The sequence below is a fragment of the Panthera leo genome, chromosome D2 (assembly GCF_018350215.1).
Source record: "Panthera leo isolate Ple1 chromosome D2, P.leo_Ple1_pat1.1, whole genome shotgun sequence".
In the NCBI taxonomy this organism is placed as follows: Eukaryota; Metazoa; Chordata; class Mammalia; order Carnivora; family Felidae; genus Panthera; species Panthera leo.
Window position 1 is genome coordinate 59,860,369 of NC_056689.1, and position 22,760 is coordinate 59,883,128.

The 22,760-nt window shown below is 39.2% G+C and overlaps 1 protein-coding gene and 1 pseudogene across 3 annotated transcripts in view; one reads left to right on the forward strand and one right to left on the reverse strand.

Annotated features, from left to right (window-relative positions):
• The window catches only part of ARMH3 (armadillo like helical domain containing 3), a 172,336-nt gene that overhangs the window by 68,375 nt on the left and 81,201 nt on the right, over positions 1–22,760 (reverse strand). For all 3 annotated transcript variants that reach the window (XR_006194307.1, XM_042907598.1, XM_042907597.1), the window contains one exon: positions 20,884–20,959. Coding sequence is in view for 2 of the 3 variants with exons in the window: in XM_042907598.1 (XP_042763532.1) it covers positions 20,884–20,959 (76 nt within the window). In the remaining variant the exon portion in view is untranslated. The remainder of the gene's footprint in view (positions 1–20,883; positions 20,960–22,760) is intronic.
• Positions 8,571–8,799, forward strand: LOC122201701 (annotated as a pseudogene).

The window sequence follows — 22,760 nt, forward strand, 5'->3', positions numbered from 1 at the left end:
CAGGGAGGAAACGTGTGTGTGTGTCTGTGTGTGTGTGTGTGTGTGTGTGTGTGTGTGTGTGTGTGTGTGTAGGGTCTGGAGTAGGAAACTGTCCAGACAACTATAAGTGTCATTGTTTTGTCCAGAGAACTCTATGTGGTCTGGCATAGCTGTGGTGAGGACACAGAGTCCAGAAAGCATATTAAGAATGGAACTATGGGGTGCCTGGGTGGCTCAGTTAATTGAGCATTGACTTCAGCTCAGGTCATGATCTTGCAGTTCGTGGGTTCTGTGCTGACAGCTCAGAGCCTGGAGCCCGCTTTGGATTCTCTCCCTCTCTCTCTCTCTCTCTCTCTCTCTCTCTCTGCCCCCCCCCCCACTTGTGCTTGCTTGCTCTCTCGCTCTCAAAAATAAATAAACTTAAAAACATTTTTTTTAAAAAGAATGGAACTGTATGCCATGCTACAGAGATTAAATTTTATTCTGCAGGTATTAAGGGAGCCAGTGAAGGGAATGAACACAGGAAAGAGCAAGAGAAAGAGAGGCACAGAAGATAACAAGTAAGACTAGAAGTTTAGAGAATCCAACTGATAAAGAAATGGGGAGAATAAACTGTGTTATATTTACAAAATAAAATACTACTCAGCAATAAAAAGGAATGAACTACATATACTAGATCTCTGCACACCCATGTTCATAGCAGCATTATTCATAACAGCCAAAATGTGGAAACAACTGAAATGTCCACCAACAGATAAATAAACAGAATGCAGTTTATACATACAATGGAATGTTATTTAGCCTTAAAAAGGAAGAGAATCCTTTCATGTGATCCAACATGAATGAACTTTGAGCTCATTATGCTAAGTGAAATAAATCAGTCACAAAAAGACAAATACTGTGTTGATTCCACATATAGGAGATATCTAAAGTAGTCAAATTCATAGAAACAGAAAGTAGAATGGTGGTTGCCAGGGACATGGAGGAGGGGAAATGGGGGGGGGGGGCTGTTTTTTAAATGGGTATAGAGTAGATGAAAAAGCCTTAGAGATCTATTGTAGAACAATGTGAAAACACTTAATGCTACTAAACTGTATACCTAAAAACACTTAAGATTGTAAATTTTATATCTTTTTTTTACCAGAGTTCAAAACTGTCTAAATTTGGGGGGCCCTGGCTGGCTTGAGCAAGCGACTCTTGATCTCAGGGTTGTGAGTTTGAGCCCTATGTTGGGTGCAGAGATTACTTCAATAAATAAAACTTAAAAAAATCATAAAAATGTTTATATTTTTTAAAAAGGAATGAAATAATATACACAACAAAGTGGATGAATTTCAAAAACTTATTGAGTGTGAGAAGAGAGTCACAAAAGAGGATCTTCTATATGATTCTGTTTACATGAAACTCAAAAACAGGAAAAACTAATTTATGGTGAAAGAAGTCAGAAAAGTGCACAATTCTGGGGAAAAGGAGAGTCACGAGGCACTTTCTGGAGCAATGGGAAGGCTCTAGGTCTTGAACTGAATGGTATTACAGAGGTATATACATACGTAAAAAGCTGTCCAATTACACACCTACGATTTTGCATTTTACTATATGTATAATTAAAATAGAAAGGTTTTCAGTGAGTTGGTAACATTCTATTGATTAGCGAGAGTGGCTCACAGATATTCATTTTAGGATCAAGCTTTATAACAAATACAAATTAATATAGTACTTTTTAGAACTTATCAAATAGTTCACATTTTTCAAGTAGGAAATTAATTCCGATTAAATGGGCAAAGGAACGGTCTTTAATCCATCCCTATCTGAATCCCAATTAGAAAATTATCCCATAAGGAAGATGATGCACAGTCAAAACCCTAGTCGGAAATCTTTCACTCCCTTCTACCCAGACTGAGTTCCAACTACAGGTAAGCAATCCCGCTGCCTTTTCAGGGATGTCACCAACATAAATAAAGGAAAGGGGAGATCAATGAGAACCACTGTCTCTGGAACTTCCTTGAGACCGAGAATTTTCATTATATGAAAATAATGTCAAATGAGAGAGAAATTAATGTTTTTTGGTGTTCAGGGCAGTGAAAATGCATTATTGCACCCTGTGTTTGACATCCCCCTCACATGTTATTATTGGTTTTAAAAGAAATTATATGGAAACCAATTAGAACAAAAAATCTCATTAAACCTCTTACAATAGAAGCCCACTTTGCTAGAGCATGCACAATATCTGGGCCCCAGGGAGAAATGTATAATCGAGGTAAAATTAATCAAAACCTACACATAAAAAGAACAGCAAGAGACAGTTTAAGAAGAAAATCTTTCTTCAGTGTTAGAAATTCCTGAAGTCTGATCACTGAGTGCATAATTCTGCTTATTATTATCTTCCACTCTGTAACACTATATATGTAATTAGGCTGATATCACAGTAAAATGACAGTAAAATGCAGACACAATTCATTTAACAATTAATGTACTGAAGCTAAAAATTCTTACCATGTCATTAATTGCCTGCTTAAAACGCTGCCTCAGTTTCAGTTTTAGATGATCACACACCTTCTTTAAGAACCCAGGGGAAAGGCAATGCACAAGGCAAGGCTTGTTTAGAGGAGAAATAGCAGGCAGCAGTGACTTTCCTTCTCTCCCTATGGACCCCAACTCAGAAGAGCCTTTACTGTGACCACCAAGCTTACTACTAATTAAAAGAGAAAACAGTAAAGAGCATCTTCTTTCTCAGTAAAGCTTTCCCACCTACCCTCACTCCAAACCGCCTCTTCAATGTTCTCTGTTAGGTTTTAATTTCTCAATATAATAAGAACTAACGCTTGCAACCATCTTTTTTTTTTTCTTTTTTATGTTATTATTTTTTAATTTATTTCAACTGGTAAATTCCCTCTTGGGGTTTTGGGAGAGTAGGAGGACAGAGGAAGACTTGAACCATTCTATGAAGATTGTTGTCTCTGATTTTTCTATAAAAGGATTTTATTTTTCTAGTCTGGCCCTGGCTGATGATTCCCCACCCACAGTTTTTTCTTCACAAATTTATTCTTTACAAAGAGCTTTGCAGTTGATTCTTAAGGAGGTTTTTTTTTTTTTCCCAGTTTTTGAGGCCATTTTATATAATAGCAGCAAGCCAAAACCCAAAAAGGAGAGAAAATATTCCCAAATCATCCACCAAATCAGTAGCAGAGTCAGGATTAGATCAAAGCATCTGGACAAAAATTTAGAAGGCATAGTTATCAAATGTGCTGATGATACAAAGCTGCAAAAGAAAACCAATACACAGAATGACATCATCAGGACTCAAAAAATATCCCGATAAACTAGAATGATGAGCTGCAATGAACAAGATATATTTAATAAGGATAAAGAGTGGAGCACCTGGGTGGCTCAGCTGATTGTCTGACTCTTGATTTTGGCTCAGGTCATGATCTTGTGGTTTGTGGGCTCAGCCCTGTGTCGGGCTCTGAGCTGACAGCAGAGAGCCTGCTTGGGATTGTCTCTCTCTCTCTGCCCCTTCCCTGCTTGCTCTCGCTCTCTCAAAATAAATAAAGTTAAAACAATATAGTAAGGATAAAGAGTTTCATTTAGGTTAAAGAAAAGTTCAGGGGTGGCTGGGTGGCTCAGTTGGTTAAATGTCCAACTCTTGATTTCGGCTCAGGTCATGATCTCACTGTCTGAGATGGGCGTGGAGCCTGCTTAAGATTTTCACTATCGGGGCGCCTGGGTGGCTCAGTCGGTTAAGCGTCCGACTTCTGCTCAGGTCATGATCTCAGGGTTTGTGAGTTCGAGCCCTGCGTCAGGCTCTGTGCTGACAGCTCAGAGCCTGGAGCCAGCTTTGGATTCTGTGTCTCCTTCTCTCTCTGCCCCTCCCCAACTTGTGCTCTATGTCTCTCAAAAGATAAATAAATGTAAAAAAAATTTTTTTAAATATATATCTAAAGGACAATCACAGTATGCCAGATATTTTAAAAACCATGACAAATGAATAACAACTGAAGGAAGAAAGGATAGTACAGAAAGGCAGTAGTATACATCTTAGCCCTTTGAAGAAGTTAATATATAGAAGACAGAGTACATTTTTTGGTGTTGCATCTAAAGGTTCAGGTTATAAAGAGGAAGATTCCAACATGAGGAAAAGATTCTCAACATTTTTACAAAGATTTTATTTTTTTTAAGTGATCTCTACACCCAAAGTTGGACTCGAACTTACAACCCCAAGATCACAAGTCACATGCTCCACCAACTGAGCCAGCCAGATGCCCTATGATTCTCATTATTTAAAAAACTGAATAGTCTATATCCTAAAGTATTAAGCACTATTTTCACTAAGTATTCAAGGAGAGGCAGGCTGTGACCCCAATAAGTGAGATTTCTGCTTTGGGAAGCAGACCAGAGTAGATGGCGTCTTCAGTTCTTTTAGCTTTTAAGGTTCTGTGATCCTGGCACCGCTAATCTGTAAGATCAAAGTCCCACAGAAAAGACGAAGTATGGTATGTGGTATCTGGTATAAATCTGAGAATTTAATTGAGTGATTACGCTCCTACGGAGCCCAAAACACTCCTCTTTTTGTTCACAATAATCCAAAGAAAACTAAAATTTCACCTACTGAAGAGAAGCCTGTTGGGTTTGCTGACCAGGATGATATATTGTTACCCAATTATAATAGGTTCTAGAACCCACTAACAGATTAACAATCTACTGTGTTCTACGGGGTTAGAATATCTGAGTTATATGACCAGAGTTCCAGCCCAATTTTTCGGAAAGAAAAATGGAGAGAGAAAATTAAGGGATAAGGTGAAGAACTGCCCACAATTTTAAAAGACTTTTTTAAGTGCCCTAGATGTTGGATGGAAAAAGGAAAGGAATTAAGGATTTAAATTATGCCTATTGATCCCATTTGTGGCTAGGATTTATAGAAGTTACATTTAGAAACCAGCATTTGTGAGGGGCACCTGGGTGGCTCAGTCAGTTAAACATCTGACTTCGGCCCAGGTCATGATCTCACGGTTCATGAGTTCAAACTCTGCGTTGGGCTCTGTGCTGACAGCTCAGAGTCTGGAGTTTGCTTTGGATTCTGTGTCTCCCTCTCCCTCTGTCCCTCCCTCACTAGTATTCTGTCTTTCTCTTTCTCAAAGATAAATAAAAACATTAAAAAAATTTTTTTAAAACCCCAGCATTTGTGAACTCAGTCATGATTAAGTGTCTATACTTCCTACCTAGCGAGAGTTCCTTTTCAAGAAGAAAAAAAAAAATCAACCTTTCCTCAAGTGAAAATGAAACTTTTTGTCTTACCTTGGGATCAATGACAATTAGGGAGCAGCACATCCCTAAAGGACCAAGGACAGTTGTACCAGCAAAAGCAGGCCATCTCCAGAGAGCCAGAGAAGGAGAAGAGCTGGCTGGGAAAGAGCAAAGGCCCAGGAGTGATAGCTAGGCTTTGGACTGCTATAGACTCTAGCCCCTTCCCAACCCTCTGACCCAATTATCTAATGAATCAACTGGAAATACCTTTCTTTCTGACCTACTAAAACAGCAGTAATTCTAGGTCATCTTGACTGCCCCTCTGGTTCTCAACTCCTAGCATTTAGAAACAGATGTAAAGACAAGGAAGCAGTGACAGAAACAGAAGAATAAAGAAATGCTCCTAAGACCAGAGGCTTCTAAAGAAAGGATCTCAAGTCTATCTCACACAAATATACCACCCTTTCGCTTACTCATTCTTTCTCTCTCTGAATCTCTCTCTTCCCAGGTTTTTGATGCTTACGTAATAAGAAACTGGAAAAGGCACAGGGTAGGATCTGCTGATTAAAAGACTAGCAGAATAAAGGACATATGTCAGATGGCTCATCTCCGAGAGCCATAAAAAAGTTAATGCTAAGTTTAAAAACCTAAAGTTAATTTACCACACCACAGAATTATAGGAAAGGAGATCCAATTAATTACTGGTGGCACAAGCGCAAACAACAGGACTTTGCTGTGTATATACACATTTAGAGAAACAGAATGTTGAAGGACTGTGGACCTAAAAAGAGGAGAGAATTTGTTTTCCTACCATGTGGGGGCCATTCACTCACACACCTGGGACCAAGGGCTAGAACACTCTGGAAGAAACTGCCAATTTCACCTACAACTGTCTGCTCAGAATCAAGCCCTTTCAACTTACCTCAAGGCCCAGGGCTCTTAATTACCTCTAGTCACCCAGAAACAGCTCCTCTAGTATCACTGGCTCAGTCACAAAAACAGTCCCTCCAAACCACCTCCAAAATGTTCAAGTAAGTACTTGCCATATTCATTAAGAAAGAGAAAAATAGGGTCACCTGGGTGGCTCAGTCAGTTAAGCATCCAACTTCAGCTAGGTCATGATCTCACAGTTTGTGGGTTTGAGCCCCATGTCAGGCTCTGTGCTGACAGTTTGGAACGTGCTTTGGCTCCTCTGTCTCCTTCCCTCTCTGCCGCTCTGCAGCTTGCGCTCTCTGTCTCTCTCTCTCTCAAAATTAAATAAACATGAAGGAAGGAAGGAAGGAAGGAAGGAAGGAAGGAAGGAAGGAAGGAAAAAAATTATCATGGCGCCTGGGTGGCTCATCTGTTAAGAATCCAGTTTTCAATCTCAGCTCAGGTCATGATCTCAAGGTTTGTGGGTTCAAGCCCCATGTCAGGCTCTGAGCTAATAGAGCAAAGCCTGCTTGGGATTCTGTCTCTCCCTTTCTCTGCCCTTCTCTCTCTCTCTCAAAATAAATAAACTTTTTTAAAAAAGAAGAAAAAAAAGAAAGAGAAAAACATCAATGTAATTAACAAGCAAAAAGACTAATTGTTTTCCAAAAGAACATTCAAAATAAGGTCACCAGATATGTATAAGATCTCTTCCAACTAACTCACCATTTACAAGGTTCCTTAAGTTGGCTATTCACATTCCTATAAAACCCAGTGTTTACAAAAGTTGAGGCCCCACACCTGGGAGGCCTCAATTGACACTCTCAGAGCATGCACCTGGGGCCCACTAAGGAGGTCCTGTTTTACAGCCCAAGAGCTTGATTCAGGACAGAGGGCTGAGCTCAAGGTTGGCTTCTTTTCTCCTAGGAGTCATATGCCAGAAATAGTCCCTTATCTGTGTGGATAAAAACAGGCCACAATTAGCAGCCCCTACCTTGGTGGGAGAAAATGAGATGCAAAAGATGGAGCACAGGACAAGATGATTTTCCACAAATCAACACTGACTCCAGACATAAATGAACACACCTTCATCCATTCCACATCAAACTACTGTGTCCTTCTCTCAAAATTACATTTACCAATTAGTGCTATTCCTTTTGCACCATACTCTTTATTTGTTACAAAGCTCAACATGCAAGCATCAAGAGACAACGAGCTCAATATATTTTGAGCCGTAGGCTATCAGCTCACCGAAGAATGGAGCAGGATCTAGAATGCTGTGTTTAACACCCACCTGTGACAGAATCTCTTAACAAACAAAATGTATCTAAACTCTAAACAGACTATTTCCCCATTCTCACCTAGTCTTAGCTCCAGACATGATAAAGTAAATAAAATTAGGGTCCTGTTTCTAATGCATCCTTACTTTCTCAGGAAATACATGAAATTCTCCTTTTTAGTGTGCTTTTGGCAAATAAAGTTCACTGAAGTGAGTGTTGCATGTGTATGCTATTTAGAGCTACAGAAGAGTTATGTTTCTGTATCTCACTGGAATTTAGTATAATCTAAACAATTTGTGATTCCAATAAGTTAAGATGTTTATGTATATGGTAAACCCTACAGCAACCACTAACGAAGTAACTAAAAGAAACAGTGAAAAAAAATCATTAAAGAAATCAAAGTGCTACATTGAAAAATATTTACTTAATGCAAAAGAAGGCAGTTAAGAAGGTGCAGAGAAAAGGCACCTGGGTGGCTCAGTTTGTTGAGTGTCCAACTCTTAATTTTGGCTCAGGTCATACTAGGGCCATGGGATGGAACCTGCTTAGAATTCTCTCTTTCTCTCTCTCTTTCTCTCTCTCTCTCTTTCTCTCTCTCTCTCTCTCTCTCTCTCTCCCCCCCCCCCGCCCCTCCCCCACTCATGCTCTCTCTAAAATAAAAGTTTTTTTTAATTAAAAAAAAAGAAGTTGGGGCACCTGGGTGGCTCAGTCAGTTAAGCGCTGGACTTTGGCCTCTGGTCATGATCTTACAGCTCGTGAGCTGGAGTCCTGCGTCAGGCTCTGTGCTGACAGCTGACAGCTCAGAGCCTGGAGCCTGATTCAGATTCTGTGTCTCCCTCTCTCTCTGCCCCTCCCCCACTCACACTCTCACTCTCTCTCTCCCCCAAATATAAACAAACATTTAAAAAAATAAAAATAAAGGTACAGAGGAACACAAATTCATGAAACACACAGCAAACTAGAAATGAAATGGCAGACATAGTTCAATTATATCAACAACAACACTAAATGTGAGTGGAATAAATAACCCAATCAAAAGGCAGAGACTGTCAGACTAAAGTAAACAAGATCCAACTATATGCTATCCACCAGAGACACATTTTAGATTCAAAGATACAAATAGGTTGAAAGTAAAAGAATGAAAAAGGTATGTCACGACAGAAATAAAAGCTGAGGCAATTCAACAATAAAAATTGGGTACTAGAGCCCATGGCCGCCACACCACTGCCTGGCAAACCAGCAAAGCAGAAGCCCTTTAAGCTCCTAGGAATTTTAGATGTGGAAAACATTCCCTGTGCATGGGATTCAATATTGTATGGTTCATTAGGATCTTCTGTGGCTGGCCTTGGGCATTTTAGTAGAATTAGAAGATCATGTGATGTTGGAGTAGGAAGATTTATCTTGGTGGCTTTAGGAAGCTGGTTCCATTTTAAGTATAATTATGCAAGGCTAAAAATCAAGAAAAGAACTGCCAGAGAAGGAACTAAAAATAAGATTTTATATGAAAGTACCCACCTTGATCCTGAAAGAAAACAAACCAACACAACAGCAGAAATCAAGTAGTCTCAGCATAGAAAACCCAAATACAACTCACTGGAGTCAGTGTGAACAAAACTGAGGTCAATTCTATTAAACCTGGTATGTACCATAAGGCTTTCAGTGAAGTAAATAATGTTATGTGTTAGTTATAAATAAAATAAAATAAAAACCTAATAGAAATTGGGAGACTTTAATACCCATTCCTTAATAATGGCTAGAACAACTAGGCAGAAGATCAACAAAGAAACAGAAAACTTGACCACCACTAAAAATCAGTTAAACCTAACAGACATCTAGAAAAGAATAGCAGAATAGATATTTTCCTCAACAGCAGAATAGATATTTTCCTCAAGGACATATGGAACATTTTCTAGGATAGATAATATGCTAGGCCATAAAATAAACCTCAAAAATTTTAAATGACAGAAATAATACAAGATATATTCTCTGATCAAATTTCTTTTTGTTGTTGATTTTTAATTTCATTCTATTGTGGTCAGAGAATATACCTTGTATTATTTTTTTTAAATTTATTTATTTTGAGAGAGAGAGAGAGAGCATGAGGGAAGGGCAGAGAGGGATGGAGAGAGAGAGTCTCAAGCAGGCTCCACACTCAGCACAGAGGTCAATGGGGAGCTCAATCCTATGACCCTGAGTTCATAACCCAAGCTGAAATCAAGAGTCAGATGCTTAACCAACTGAGCTACCCAGGCATCCCCACCCTATATTATTTCTACCATGTAAAATTTATTGAGCATAACATATAGACGTGTTGTATAGACTTGTCAATCATTATATTGTACACCTGAAACTAATGTAACATTGAGGGTTTTTTTTTTTTTTTTATGACGTTTAAGCCTAAAATAAGCAGAAGGAAGAAAATAATAAAGAGTAGAAATTAATGAAATAAGGAATAGAAAAACAAAAAAGAAAACCAATAAAACCAAAAGCTGGTTCTTTGAAAAGATCAACAAAAGTGACAAACCTTTTAGACTGATAAAAGAGAAGAAATTCAAATTCCTAGAATCAGAAATGAAAGAATATTACTACTCACCTTACAGAAACACTAAAGTATTATAAAGTACCATTATAAACAACTGTATGCCAATAAATTAGACAACTTAGATGAAATGGACAAATTCTTAGGAAGACACAAATACAGAAACTAGGGGCGCCTGGGTGGCTCAGTCGGTTAAAGAACTGACTCTTGATTTCCGCTCAGGTCATGATGTCACAGTTTGTGAGTTTGAAACCCACATTGGGCTCTGTGCTGACACTGCAGAATCTGCACGGGATTCTCTCTCTGCCCCTCTCTTACTCAACTCTTTCTCTCTCTCTCTCAAAATCAATAAATAAACATTAAAATATTTTTCAAAAAACAAGAAAAAAACCCAAAATTATTGAAACTAACTCAAAAAGAAACAGGCAATCTGAACATACCTATAAAACAAGCAAAAAGATTTAATTACTATTTTTAAAAAACTACCTGTGAATATAAGTCCAGGCTCTGATGGCTTCATGGATGAACTATACCAAAGATTTAAAGAATCTCTAAATCCTTTAAAGTCTTCTAAAAAAAACTGAAGAGAGGGACCATTTCCCCAACTCATTCTATGAGGCCACCATTACCCTGGTGTCAAAACCAGACAAAGACCACAAGGAAAGAGAACTACAGAACAATCTCTCTGACGAATGTGGGTACAAAAATCTGCAGCAAATACTAGCAATCTGAATCCAGCAACATATAAAAAGAATTATACATCTTAACCAAGTGGACTTTATCCCAGGAATGCAAGGCTGGTTTAACATGTGAAAATCAATGTATATAGTTGTATCAATAGAATAAGAAACAAATCATCTCAATAGACACAGAAAAAGCATCTGACAAAACCCAATACCTTTTTATGACAAAAAAAAAACAAAAAAACAAAAAAACAACCACTCAGTAAACTAGGAATAGAAGGGAATTTTGTCAACTTACAAATAAAGGGCATCTAAAAAAAAAATCCACAGCCAAATGTTTTTAATAAATTAAAATGTAAGAAAAAATTAAAATATCTGTAATCCCTCCAATCAGACATTAGAACACATTGATTCGTATCTTTGCAGTTATAAGCATATTCCTTTTGGGCACATTCTCTTTAACCACATTAATGGGAAGAAGGAAGTGTTAAAATAGTAAAGACAAAGTTTCTTGGTCAAATATCTCCTCAAAGGGCTAGAAGTGAGGGAAAACATAAACTCTCCCTGTCCAAACTATTTTCCCAATGATGATGCCAAGATACAGACTGACAACCTAAGTTCCAATGGGGCCCCTGATGTCAGGTTGTAAATGGTATCATTCTATATTTCTGGTCCCTTCTAAGTCCACATGAGTAAAGCCAAGAGAACTGAATACAGCTGGATATGGAAGGGGGTTGCTTGTCTAGAATGAAGTCCCATGCAGATCATTAGAACCAAGGTTGGTAAGACCTCCAGACTTGTACCTTAAGAACATGGTGCAAGAACAAGGTGCATCATCTTCTTTTTAAGAAGATGATAACAATGGACACTTATATAGCACTGATGGTATGCTAGGCACTATTCCAAGTACTTTACATATATTGTCATTTAATCATCTCAACAATGACCCCCATTCCATGAGGAAAAGCAAAGAGTGGTTAAAGAATTTGTCCAAAGTAAGTGGTAGAGCTTAGACTCAAACTCAGACAACTTAACTCTTAAGAGACCCTGCTCTTAATCACTATGTTATGCCATCTCTAAACAAGCAGAGGAATGAGCAAACCTAAAACACAAAACACAATAGATGCATACAGAAAAAAATGTGGAGTCTCCATTTCTGTGCTTACAAGTTAATTCAGCCCGATTCAAATTAAGAAATCATAACTGTGTTATATCAAAAAAGCAAAGTGGGTGCTGGGTAGACTCCATACCCACATGCAAAAAAATGAAGTTGGACCCTTACCTTGCACCATATACAAAACTTCCCTCAAAATGTATCAAAGACCTAAATGTAACAGCTAAAACTATAAAAGTCTTAGAAGGAAACATGGGAAAGCTGCAGGACTTGAATTAGCTATGATTGCTTGGATATAACACCAAAAGCATGGTCAACAAAAGAAAAAAATGATCAGCTGGACTTCATCAAAATTAAAAACTTTTGTGTATCAAAGGACATGATCAACAGAATGAAAAGGCAATCCATGGGAAAAAAATATTTGCAAACCACATACCTCACAAGAGATTGGTATCCAGAATATAAAAAGAATTCCTAAAACTCAACAACAAAAAACCCAAACAACCCAATTTAAAAATTGGTAAAGGATAGGAATAGACATTTCTCCAAAGAAGATAGACAAATAGCCTATAAGCACATGTAAAGATAACCAATACTACTACTCATTAGGGAAATGCAAGCCAAAACTGCAATTCAATACTACTTCACATCCATTAGGAAAGCTATTATCAAAAAATAGAGGGCCAGGGTTCCTGGGTGGCTCAGTCGATTAAGCCTTGACTTCAGCTCAGGTCATGATCCCACAGTTTGTGTGTTTGAGCCCAGCGTCGGGATCTATGCTGACAGCTCAGAGCCTGGAGCCTGCTTTGGATTCTGTGTCTCCCTCTCTCTCTGCCCCTTGCCTACTTACACTCAGTCTCTGTCTCTCTGTCTCTCTGTCTCTCTCTCTCTCTCTCTCAAAAACAAACAAACGTTAAAAAAAAAATACACGAGCATCTGCATTGCTCAGTTGATTAAGCATTCAACTCTTGATTTCAGCTCAGGTCATGATCTCAGGATTTGTGGGATTCAGCCCCACAATGGGCCCCACAGCAGGGGACAGACTGACAAGTCTCCTCTCCCTCTGTCCCTCCCCATTTCATGCTCCCTTGTTCACTCACCCACTCTCCCTCTCCCCCCTCTCTACCCCTCCCCCAACATGTGTGTGCATGGGTGCATGTGTGCACATGCACACTCTCTCACAAAATAAATCAATTTTTTTTTAAAGTTGATTTATTCTGAAAGAGAGAGAGAGAGAGAGCACACACGCACACAAGAGGGGGAGGGGCAGAGAGAGGGAGTGACAGAACCCAATCAGGATCCACTGCCAGCGTAGAGCCTAAAGTGGGGCCCAAACCCATGAACCATGAGATCATGGCCTGAGCCAAGATGAGATCAAGGGTCAGATGTCTAACGGGCTAAGCCACCCAGGTGACCCAATAAATATTAAAAATAATAATAATAATAGAAAATAATAAGGGTTGGCGATGATATGGAGAAATTGGAACCCTTAGGCATTGTTGGTGGGAATGTAAAATGGTGCAGCTACTGTAGAAAAGCGTTATGGTGATTCCCCCCAAAATTAAATTACCATAGATCAGCAATTCTACTTCTGGGTAGAAGAAAACAAGAAAAAGCTAGGGCACCTGGTAGGCTTAGTCAGTTAAAGCCTCGGACTCTTGATTTCATGGTCTCACAGTTTGTGAGTTCAAGCCCTGTGTAAAGCTCTGTGCTGACAGCATGGAACCTGCTTGGGATTCTCTCTCTCTCTGCCCCTCCCCTGCTCTCTCTTTCAAAATAAGCAAATAAACTTTAAAAACAATAAAATAAACCTAAACACTAAAAGAAGAAGAAAAAGCAGGTTCTCAAATAATTGTACACCAATGTTCATAAAAGCATTATTCACAATGGCCAAAGAGTAGAAGCAAAGGGTGCATCGATGGATAAGTGGGTAAATAAAATGTGGTATACATACAATGGAATATTATTCAGTCTTTAAAAAAAATAGGAAGGAGGAGCTCCTGGCTGGCTCAGTCAGTGGAGCATGTGACTCTTGGTCTTAGGGTTTTGAGTTTGAGCCCCACATTGAGTACAGAGATAACTTAAGAAAAAAAAGGAAAAAAGCATATTCTGATACATGACACAACACAGAACCTTGAGGACATTATGCTAAGTAAAATAAGTTGGTTATAAAAGCGCAAATATTGCTTAATTTCTCTTATATAAAGTTCCTATGGTAGTCAAACTCATAGGCACAGGAAGCAGAATGGTGACTGCCAGGGGCTGAGGGGAGGAGGGAACGAGTCACTGTTTCAGTTTCAATTGAAGAATATGAAAGAGATGGCTCATAGTGATAGTTGCACAACAATGTGGGCTTAATGCCACAGAAACGTAGGCTTAAAAATAGTTAAAATGGTAAATTTTATGTTAGGTATATTTTCTTGAAATTTTCCTTTAAAAAGGCAAAGTGGAAAAAGACCCCAAAAAATTTCAGATTGAGGTAAGGAGGGGTTTGATACACTAAAGTCGCACTTACCTAAAATCACAGCAGCCCCAAATAATAATCTTAATATTTCGTTACAAATATGTGAATCTGCTCAACGAAGACTTCCTGACTGCACTGCAGTTCACCAAGCCCAGCTATGACCTAATGCAAAAAACCTCACTTGGCAATACAAACCAAGTTAGGGCAAAACAGATGATTAACCACATGGGATTCAGTGTTGGGTTTTTTATTTCTAGCTGTAGTCTTAAGAGATTAGGGAACAGCAACTATTAGAATAATATGTAATACTCCCAGTCACTGGGGAAACGATATTATAGCAGCCTCATTTTGGTGCTTTGTTTTAATCTGCATAATGCTTTTCATTCTCTGTAATGGGGGATCAGCAGGGTCTGATTAACACAAGAAAGGTCATTACTGATAAATTCTAACCCAGGGGATAATGTAAGCCTGCCTGTCTGCCACTTCTGAGCAGACAACTGGACTAGAAGCTTATTTTCATGTACTTCTTGCTACTCAAGAGTCATCAGCCCAGTGCCTCTGCTCCTATCATTTGATTGCTTCGGTCCGTATATACTTTTCATTAGACTAAGATGCATCCTTCAGCTGAAGTGCTTTGTGTCCTCTCAACTCATCGGTACCCTTTCTGATAAAAGAACTGTGACTAAGGCAAATTCTGTAGCTCAAACAGGGTCATGGGCAAGAGGATTTGGGGGGGACTCTGCCTGGCTGAGCGAGACCTTACATTCCCTTTCCAACCCTAACTCTGGACATCAACAGTGAATGTGCTCTCCCTGATTACTGCCTGAGGGCTTTTTTCCCATGACATTCAGAATTCTATATGCAGCCTGCTCCAAAGGGTGTTATGCTCAATGAACCCCCCTATCTAGAGACTGCTGAGAGCTATTCTTGTTCTCTAGCCTCCCTAGCAGAGTATACATTTAAAGCTTTCCTCCTCCTCCTCTTTTTTTTTTTTTTTTTTTTGGAGGGAACATTTTTTAGGGTGAAGGAAAACAGCTACATAAGCACATAAGCAGGAAGTAGGGGGAGGACCGCTTCAGCATTGAAACAAAAAGATCATGGAGCAAACAGAGGGACTAGAGGCAAACTCACAAGGTGAACAATTATGAGACTTACAAAGAAATGCAATAAATTCTCATTCCAAACCCCAAGCTTGTTACTAACCACAGTAATATCTAAGAAGTCATTCTTGGGGTGCCTGGGTGGCTCAGTCGGTTGAGCCTCCGACTTCAGTTCAGGTCATGATCTCACGGTTCTTGAGTTCAAGCCCAGCATTGGGCTCTGTGATGACAGCTCAGAGCCTGGAGCCTGCTTCGGATTCTGTGTCTCCCTCTCTCTCTGACCCTCCCCCATTCATGCTCTATCTGTCTCTGTCTCAAAAATAAATAAACATTAAAAAAAAAAAAAATTAAAAAGTCATTCTTGCCAGTCCTGGAAGCCTAATGGATAAAAGGTCATCGTCAAAGAAAAACTAAACTTTAGGTTAATGCATTCCAAATAAAAGAAAAATTTAATATATTAATCATAGAGTTAAAACTTTATCCACCTTAAGAAAATTACAGATGAGAAGAAAAACCTATTTGCAGTGATTCAGCCACTATTTCTGTGAGCAACCAGAGAATAGGATTGTGAACTTGGTGCTAATAAAATGCTAATTAAGTGAAAAGCATTAAGATGTTAACTTGAATAGATTCATTAAAGGGCTTCAAATTACTTACCTTGAAAGTTGGTTAGATGAAGGTCAGATTTTAGTCTCACATTTTTCTTTTTCTCTTTTGGCTAATTAGGTTAATAGTCAGCAGACCTCATCCTAAAGTATATGACCTCACTGGGGTAATCTGCTAAGTGGTGGCAGGAAATATTTAGCATAGGTGTCTCCAAGCAGAACTTCCCAAATGCCTTCCCTCCAGTCCTGTACGTGGCCCCTCAGAGTATTTTTCCTTTGTGGCCCAGCTGATGCATGAAGGCATTTGAAGTAACAATTATACAAAGTGGATTTTCTTTTCAAAGTGGTATTTTAAAGATGGAGCAATAATATTTTATTTTCTTGAGGCAAAGCAAAGAACAACCTGCCCATGGAAAGGAACAAACACAGGGCTCTGTATGTTAATGACCTCAGGTGTTCTAATAAAATCAGTAGTTTCTCAAAAATACTAATTTGAAAAGATATATGCACTCCTATGTTTCCTGCAACATTATTTACGTTGGCCAAGATACAGAAGCAACCCAAGTGTCCTTCAAGAGATAAAGGGATAAATTTGTGGTATATATACAAATACACTCTCACACAATGGAATATTACTCAGCCATAAAAAAGAATGAAATCTTGTCATTGGCAACAACATAGATGAACCTAGAGGATATTATGCTAAGTGAAATAAGTCAGAGAAAGACAAATACCATATGATTTCACTTCCATATGAAATCTAAAAAACAAAACCAAAAAGCAAATAAACAAAAATAGACTAATAAATACAGACAACACACTGGTGGTTGCCAGATGGGTAGGGTTGGGGGACTGATGGTATAGGTGAAGGAGATTAAGAGGTATAAATGTCCAGTTATAAAATAAGTAAGTCACGAGGATGAAAAGTACAGCACAGGCAATACAATCAATAATACTATAATAGCTTTGTATGGTAACAGACGGTAACTACACTTATCATGGTGAGCCCCACACCATGAACAGAACTGTCAAATCACTATGTCGTATACCTGAAACTGATATAACATTGTATGTCAACTATAATTCAATTCAAAAAATAGCAGTTTCTAAGCAGCTGCATTTTAAGAATCTCTCTGAAGGATCAAACAGGAAGAGAGAGACAAATTGTTTAAACACAAATAACTCTGACAATTAAAGAACTAGCATGACTAAGCCATGAAAGACAAGTGAAAAGCAAACAGACTGACACTTGAGCAAATTTAGGCCTCCAAGCATGTGGAGGCACTTTTAATTTTCACTGTCACAATCTAAACTCCAAAGAACAGAAAAGTCTGCAGCCTTGCTTTTCACCTGCTGGTAAGATACTATGTTAGTGTTGCTGTTAGATGTATTGCATTCCAGAAGATCTCAAAGACATAACTTGTAGTGGTCATCAACCGCCAAACCTGTTTGAGACCCTCTCAACTGTTAGATGTCTGAAAATTTCACATGCAGCCCAAACCCTTCCCCTGGTTATCAAAGAACATACTACAGGAGAGGTGGCTAAGAGTTCATTCACTCTTCCTTAGAAATCCCTTCCAGGTGTGGGATCAGCACAAACAATCTTTATGACAACAGAAGTAAATGTTGCACACTATCAGCGTTTTACTGCTGAGCCTTTATATACCCTTGATAATAAACTTGGTGGCCAATAGTTAAACATCCCACAGTATCCCTGGGAGACCCAAGGGGCCAATTTTCTGACACGTGTTGGGCTCCGTGCTGATAGCACAGAGCCTGCTTGGGATTCTTTCTCCCTCTCTCTCTGCCCCTCCCTCACTTGCATGCGGATGTCCATGCACATGCTCTCTTAAAAAAATAAACTTAAGGGGCGCCTGGGTGGCTCAGTCGGTTAAGAGTCTGACTTCGGCTCAGGTCATGATCTCGCGGTCTGTGAGTTCGAGCCCCAGATTGGGCTCTGTGCTGACAGCTCGGAGCCTGGAGCCTGCTTCCAATTCTGAGTCTCCCTGTCTCTCTGCCCCTCCCCCATTCATGCTCTGTCTCACTCTCTCTCTCTGTAAAAAATAAACATTAAAAAATAATAATAATAAACTCAAAAAAAAGTCTGCCCACAAAAAAAAAAAGCAAAACATCTTTTAAGGTTGTTAACATCTTAATTTTTTATACAAGAGACAAATGAAGACATACTTACGAAACATTCTAAGGAAGGCTCAAAATGCTAGACCTAAAAACAGTATGCAATTCCTCAAAAAATTAAACACAGAATTATCACGATCCACCCCTAGATATATGCCCAGAAGAAGTGAAAGCAGGGACTGGAGAGACTGTACACCCATGTACAAACAACTAAAAGGTGGAAGCAACCCACTTGGGATTTCATCGGTGCATGAATGGATAAACAAAATATGGCATATACATGCAATGGGAATATTATTCAGCCTTAAAAAGGAAGGAAATTCTGACACTTGCTACAACGGAGAAGAATCTTAAATATATTATGCTAAGTGAAATGGCCAGTATCTTAAGAGTTGATAAAGTGCTCTCACATACATTATATAATTCTCACAACTATTTCCCTGTGAAACGTGACCTCCATTTTACAGATAGTAGAAAGAGGTCCAGAGAAGATAAATAACTTGCTCAAGGTCACACATTAAGTGGTAGCCACAAAAATTTTAAATCCAGTTTCTCTAATTCAAATTTCCATGCTCCTTTCAATACATCATACTGAGTTTTCTGTTTACTTCCATGGCAACTCTATAGGACCATTACCATACAGAAAAAAGAGCCCTGGAGCGCCAGGCCGGCTCTGTTGGTGGAGTGTATGGCTCTTGATCTCAGGATTGGGAGATCGAGCCCCAAGTTGGGTGCAGAGATTTCTTAAACATAAAGAACTTCCAGAAGAAAGAGCCCTGAGTCCTGGACTTGGGAGTTAAAGGACCTATGATTCTCAGCTTTGCCAAATAACAACCGTGGGACTTTCTGCAATTCACCATATCTTTGAGACTCAGTTTCCTCACTGGAAAAAGTATATTTTTAAAAGTTTGTAATATACTCTTTAGAGTTTGAATATCAAAGAAGAAGACAGTATATAAAAGAGCACAAAGTTTAGCACTTGGTAAGTGAAAATAAATGTCAGAAAGAAAAAAAAGTAAACTTTAGCTGGCTTAGCATCACCGGTATTTTGCCCTAATCTGGCCTTAGTGATAAGTGACATCCAAACGCATTTTTCCTGTATTCTCTTGAGAAAACTGACTGGATCCTTGATACTTCTGACATATACTCCCAAGTGTAATTCATTAGCAACAGTGAAAATGATGTAACTATTCTCTGCAGCAAGTTCATCAAAGAAATGTGAGGAATGAAAGTCAAGGTATAGGCCTGACAGACACTTGCAAAGAAAAGAAAGAGGTCATGGTTATAGGCATCTGCTCAAAGTTCAGCCCAATGCTTTCTGGGCTATTCAGAAAAGCACAGGCCAAAAGCTTCAATCAGCTATTTGACGGCCCTTGGGAAGAATAAGGACAGTGGCCAAGCCAGAAGTCACTGAAAGGCAAAGCAACAATGTAGAAGATAAAGCAAGCATAAAGGAATGTGATCAAGGAAACAGGTCCCAGATGAAAAGGAGCTGCCTGGAAAGCCTAAGTAAATACATGAATAAATAAACACAACATAAATTATACTGGTATGAACTTCATACTCTAGCCCAGAATCTGGAGCTTCTTTCAAACACCCACATTTGTCATACTGCCCTTGGGTCACAAAGGGATATTTGGGAGAAGGCAGTTTGTAATTCCTGATTCTTATAGAAAATCACATTTATCATAAGCCCTCACTACAGTATCTGGTTTATTTGCTAGGTACGGATATGCATTTGTGAGATTTATAAAACTGTGCTTGCGGCAAAATGTCTCTGGGGTCAGGTAAGGCAGATCAACCTTCAGTGCAATCTTGTTAGCACATCTCACCCCCATGCCCCCTCATTCCAGCTCTCCCAACACACACATTTCACACTTTTCCTTTTGTTCCCAGATGTGCCAAATACTGCTGTAAATCACTAAGGGACATTTTACCTTTAAAAAAGGGAAAGAGAGAGAGAGGAAAAAAGAATAGAAAAGAAAGATACAGAAATAAACACTAAATCCCAGCTCTGTCACATATAAGAATTTATACCAAGTTGTAGACGTGCATTACTATTGCTGGGAATGTCTGGCAAGGCTTACATCTGGAGCTAAATCAAGTTTCCCCATCTGTTGGGTTTGCCTCTTCTACTCAGTGTTAATTTTTCAATTGTTTGCAAGAAAAATTTAATAAATGTTGAGAAAATGGGAAATGATAGGCACAAAGGGAGCGAGGAATGTAAGGAAAGTGAGCTTGAGATTTCATGAAACTGAAAGCACATTCTCTCCATTTACAAACAGCTCACTCCTATGAGTATGTGGTATTTCCTCAAGACCCTAAACCAAACTCCATGCCTGAATCAACTTCATCCAATACATATAGCACTCTGTAATTGCCTTGCTGTTTCATAAGGAAACTAAAATAACTTAGCCCCATGAGCTCCATTTGCCTCTGTTTACCACAAATAGAAAGAGCCATGTAAAGCAAAACGTCAAAGTTCCAGATCCCCATGAGTCATTCACTGAACTCACGGAGGATGGCAGAAAAAATTTTTCAGAGAAAATGGCCTATACACAGAAAACACTTTGGCAACAGCGATGTTTGAAAAGGGCTTGCAACCGTCTCTTGGTAAGAAAATTCATAGTACAGCACTGTGAGCTATTTCAATATGACAATATGAAAGTCTCACGCATTCCTACTTTTCTTGATCAAGTACGACATTTCTTCCACTCCTACAGGCATCAGGGTTTAAAATAGCAGTGGTGTTCAACACACTCCACTCAGAAAGGTACAATAAACCTCAAGATGAGCCAAGGAGCTCTGAGAGGGGTAAATTCTCATTCCTTACCTGATATTAACCAATGCATGCGTCACCTTGCTAGCTGCTTCTTTCCATTGGCCTGCATTGGTAGAAAGCCTCAGAACTGTAAGGAAGAAAAGAACAAAGATCTGTCAGATTCCTGGTACAAAATACAAATATGAGGGATAAAGACACATCTCAGAAGAATACTATTAGAATAACCAAACGGAGCCTATACCAAGGTTCTGATTAAAACATCCTCATCTCAGAGAAAAATATAAGGGCTTATTCTCAACTATCTTCACCAGGATTTTTTTCTTCTCTAAATTTTTTTCACTTTCTATCAAAATACTCCTCTTCTACACTGGGTTCCCCTCCATCTACTCCCTACTAACAGGTTTCCATACTTGGCTTTTACATTCGTTTCAAATATACACTGAGGTGGTAATATGAGGCTAACCTGGCTGCCACAGTTACCATTTCCGTATTTGCTGGGGCTGATTCAGTGGAAGTGGCTGGCTGATTAAGTATCCCCTCCTGCTCCATACATATCTTTCTCCCAAAGGTCTAAGCTGGGTCAAACAGAACAAATAATCTTGCTAGATAGAGGATGGTCATGTTTCAATCAAGGAGTAACCTGTTTGGGGCGCCTGGGTGGCTCAGTTGGTTAAGTGTCTGACTTCAGCTCAGGTCATGATCTCACCGTTCAGGAGTTCAAGCCCCGCGTTGGGCTCTGTGTTGACAGCTCAGAGCCTGGAGCCAGAACTCTCTCTGACCCTCCACTGCTCATGCGCTCTCGCTCTCTCTCTCTCTCAAAAATAAATAAACCTTCAAAAAAAAATTTAAAAAAAAAAAAAAAAAGACGTAACCGGTCTTAGCTCTTCTGATTTAACTGCGTGACCTGCAACATGAATCAACAGGAATATTCTTCCCTTTCTGACCAGATTCTATCTCTTTTCCACACTTACCAATAGGGGGAAAGACGATGGAAATATAGAACATCCTCTATCATGCTGAACTTCAGGACCATACAGTACAGTACTGATATAATTTTAGAAAAGAGACAAACCAGCACAACTGCACCTTGAAAGAGCAAGCACATGGTGGGCACTCCACGTACATGTGTTTAATGAAGGAATAGCTAATAAGAGCTAAGGTTTACTATGTGTCAAGAAGTGAACCAACTTAGGTTCTATGCAATATAGCAAAGAGATGAGGAAAACGGAGACTCAGAGGAGCCAATTGATCTAAGTACATTCACTTGTATGTAACCAAGCTAGAGTTCAAACCTGGAGGGTATGACTCTAGGGCATGTGTGTATAGTGAGTGGTTATGAGTATTAACCCTGAAGCTAACTGTCAAAAGTCCAGTTCCAGCCCCTGCCATTTATGAGACAATTATAGCAATACTTACAGGGAAGGACTATTGTGAAAATTAAATAAGTTAATATATATAAAGCCTTAGATCAGTGCCTGGCACATAGTAAATGTTATAAGTATTAGCTATTATTATTTAAATAAACTGCTTCCCAAACAAATGAATGAATATATCTGAGATTTTCCCAAAAGAAGGAAAGAGGAGCCTAACAAACATTAAGAAATATGTAATCAATTTGCCCAGGAACTTTGTGTGTTTTTTTTTAAAGATTTACTTATTTTTGAGAGAGAGAGCACAAGTGGGGAAGGGGCAGAGAAGGGGGGACAGAAGATCCAAAGCAGACTGTGTGCTTCAGCAAGACTGATGCAGGGCTCAAACTCACGAATCATGAGATCATGACCTGAGCTGGTCAGATGCTCAACCAACTGAGCCACCCAGGCGCCCCAGCACAGGAACTTGACCCCTGAGTACCATCACTACCTACTCCTGCCCAAGATTCCAGCAAGGAGAGCAGCAGCTCTATCGGAGGGAAGGCCTATGGCGGTAGC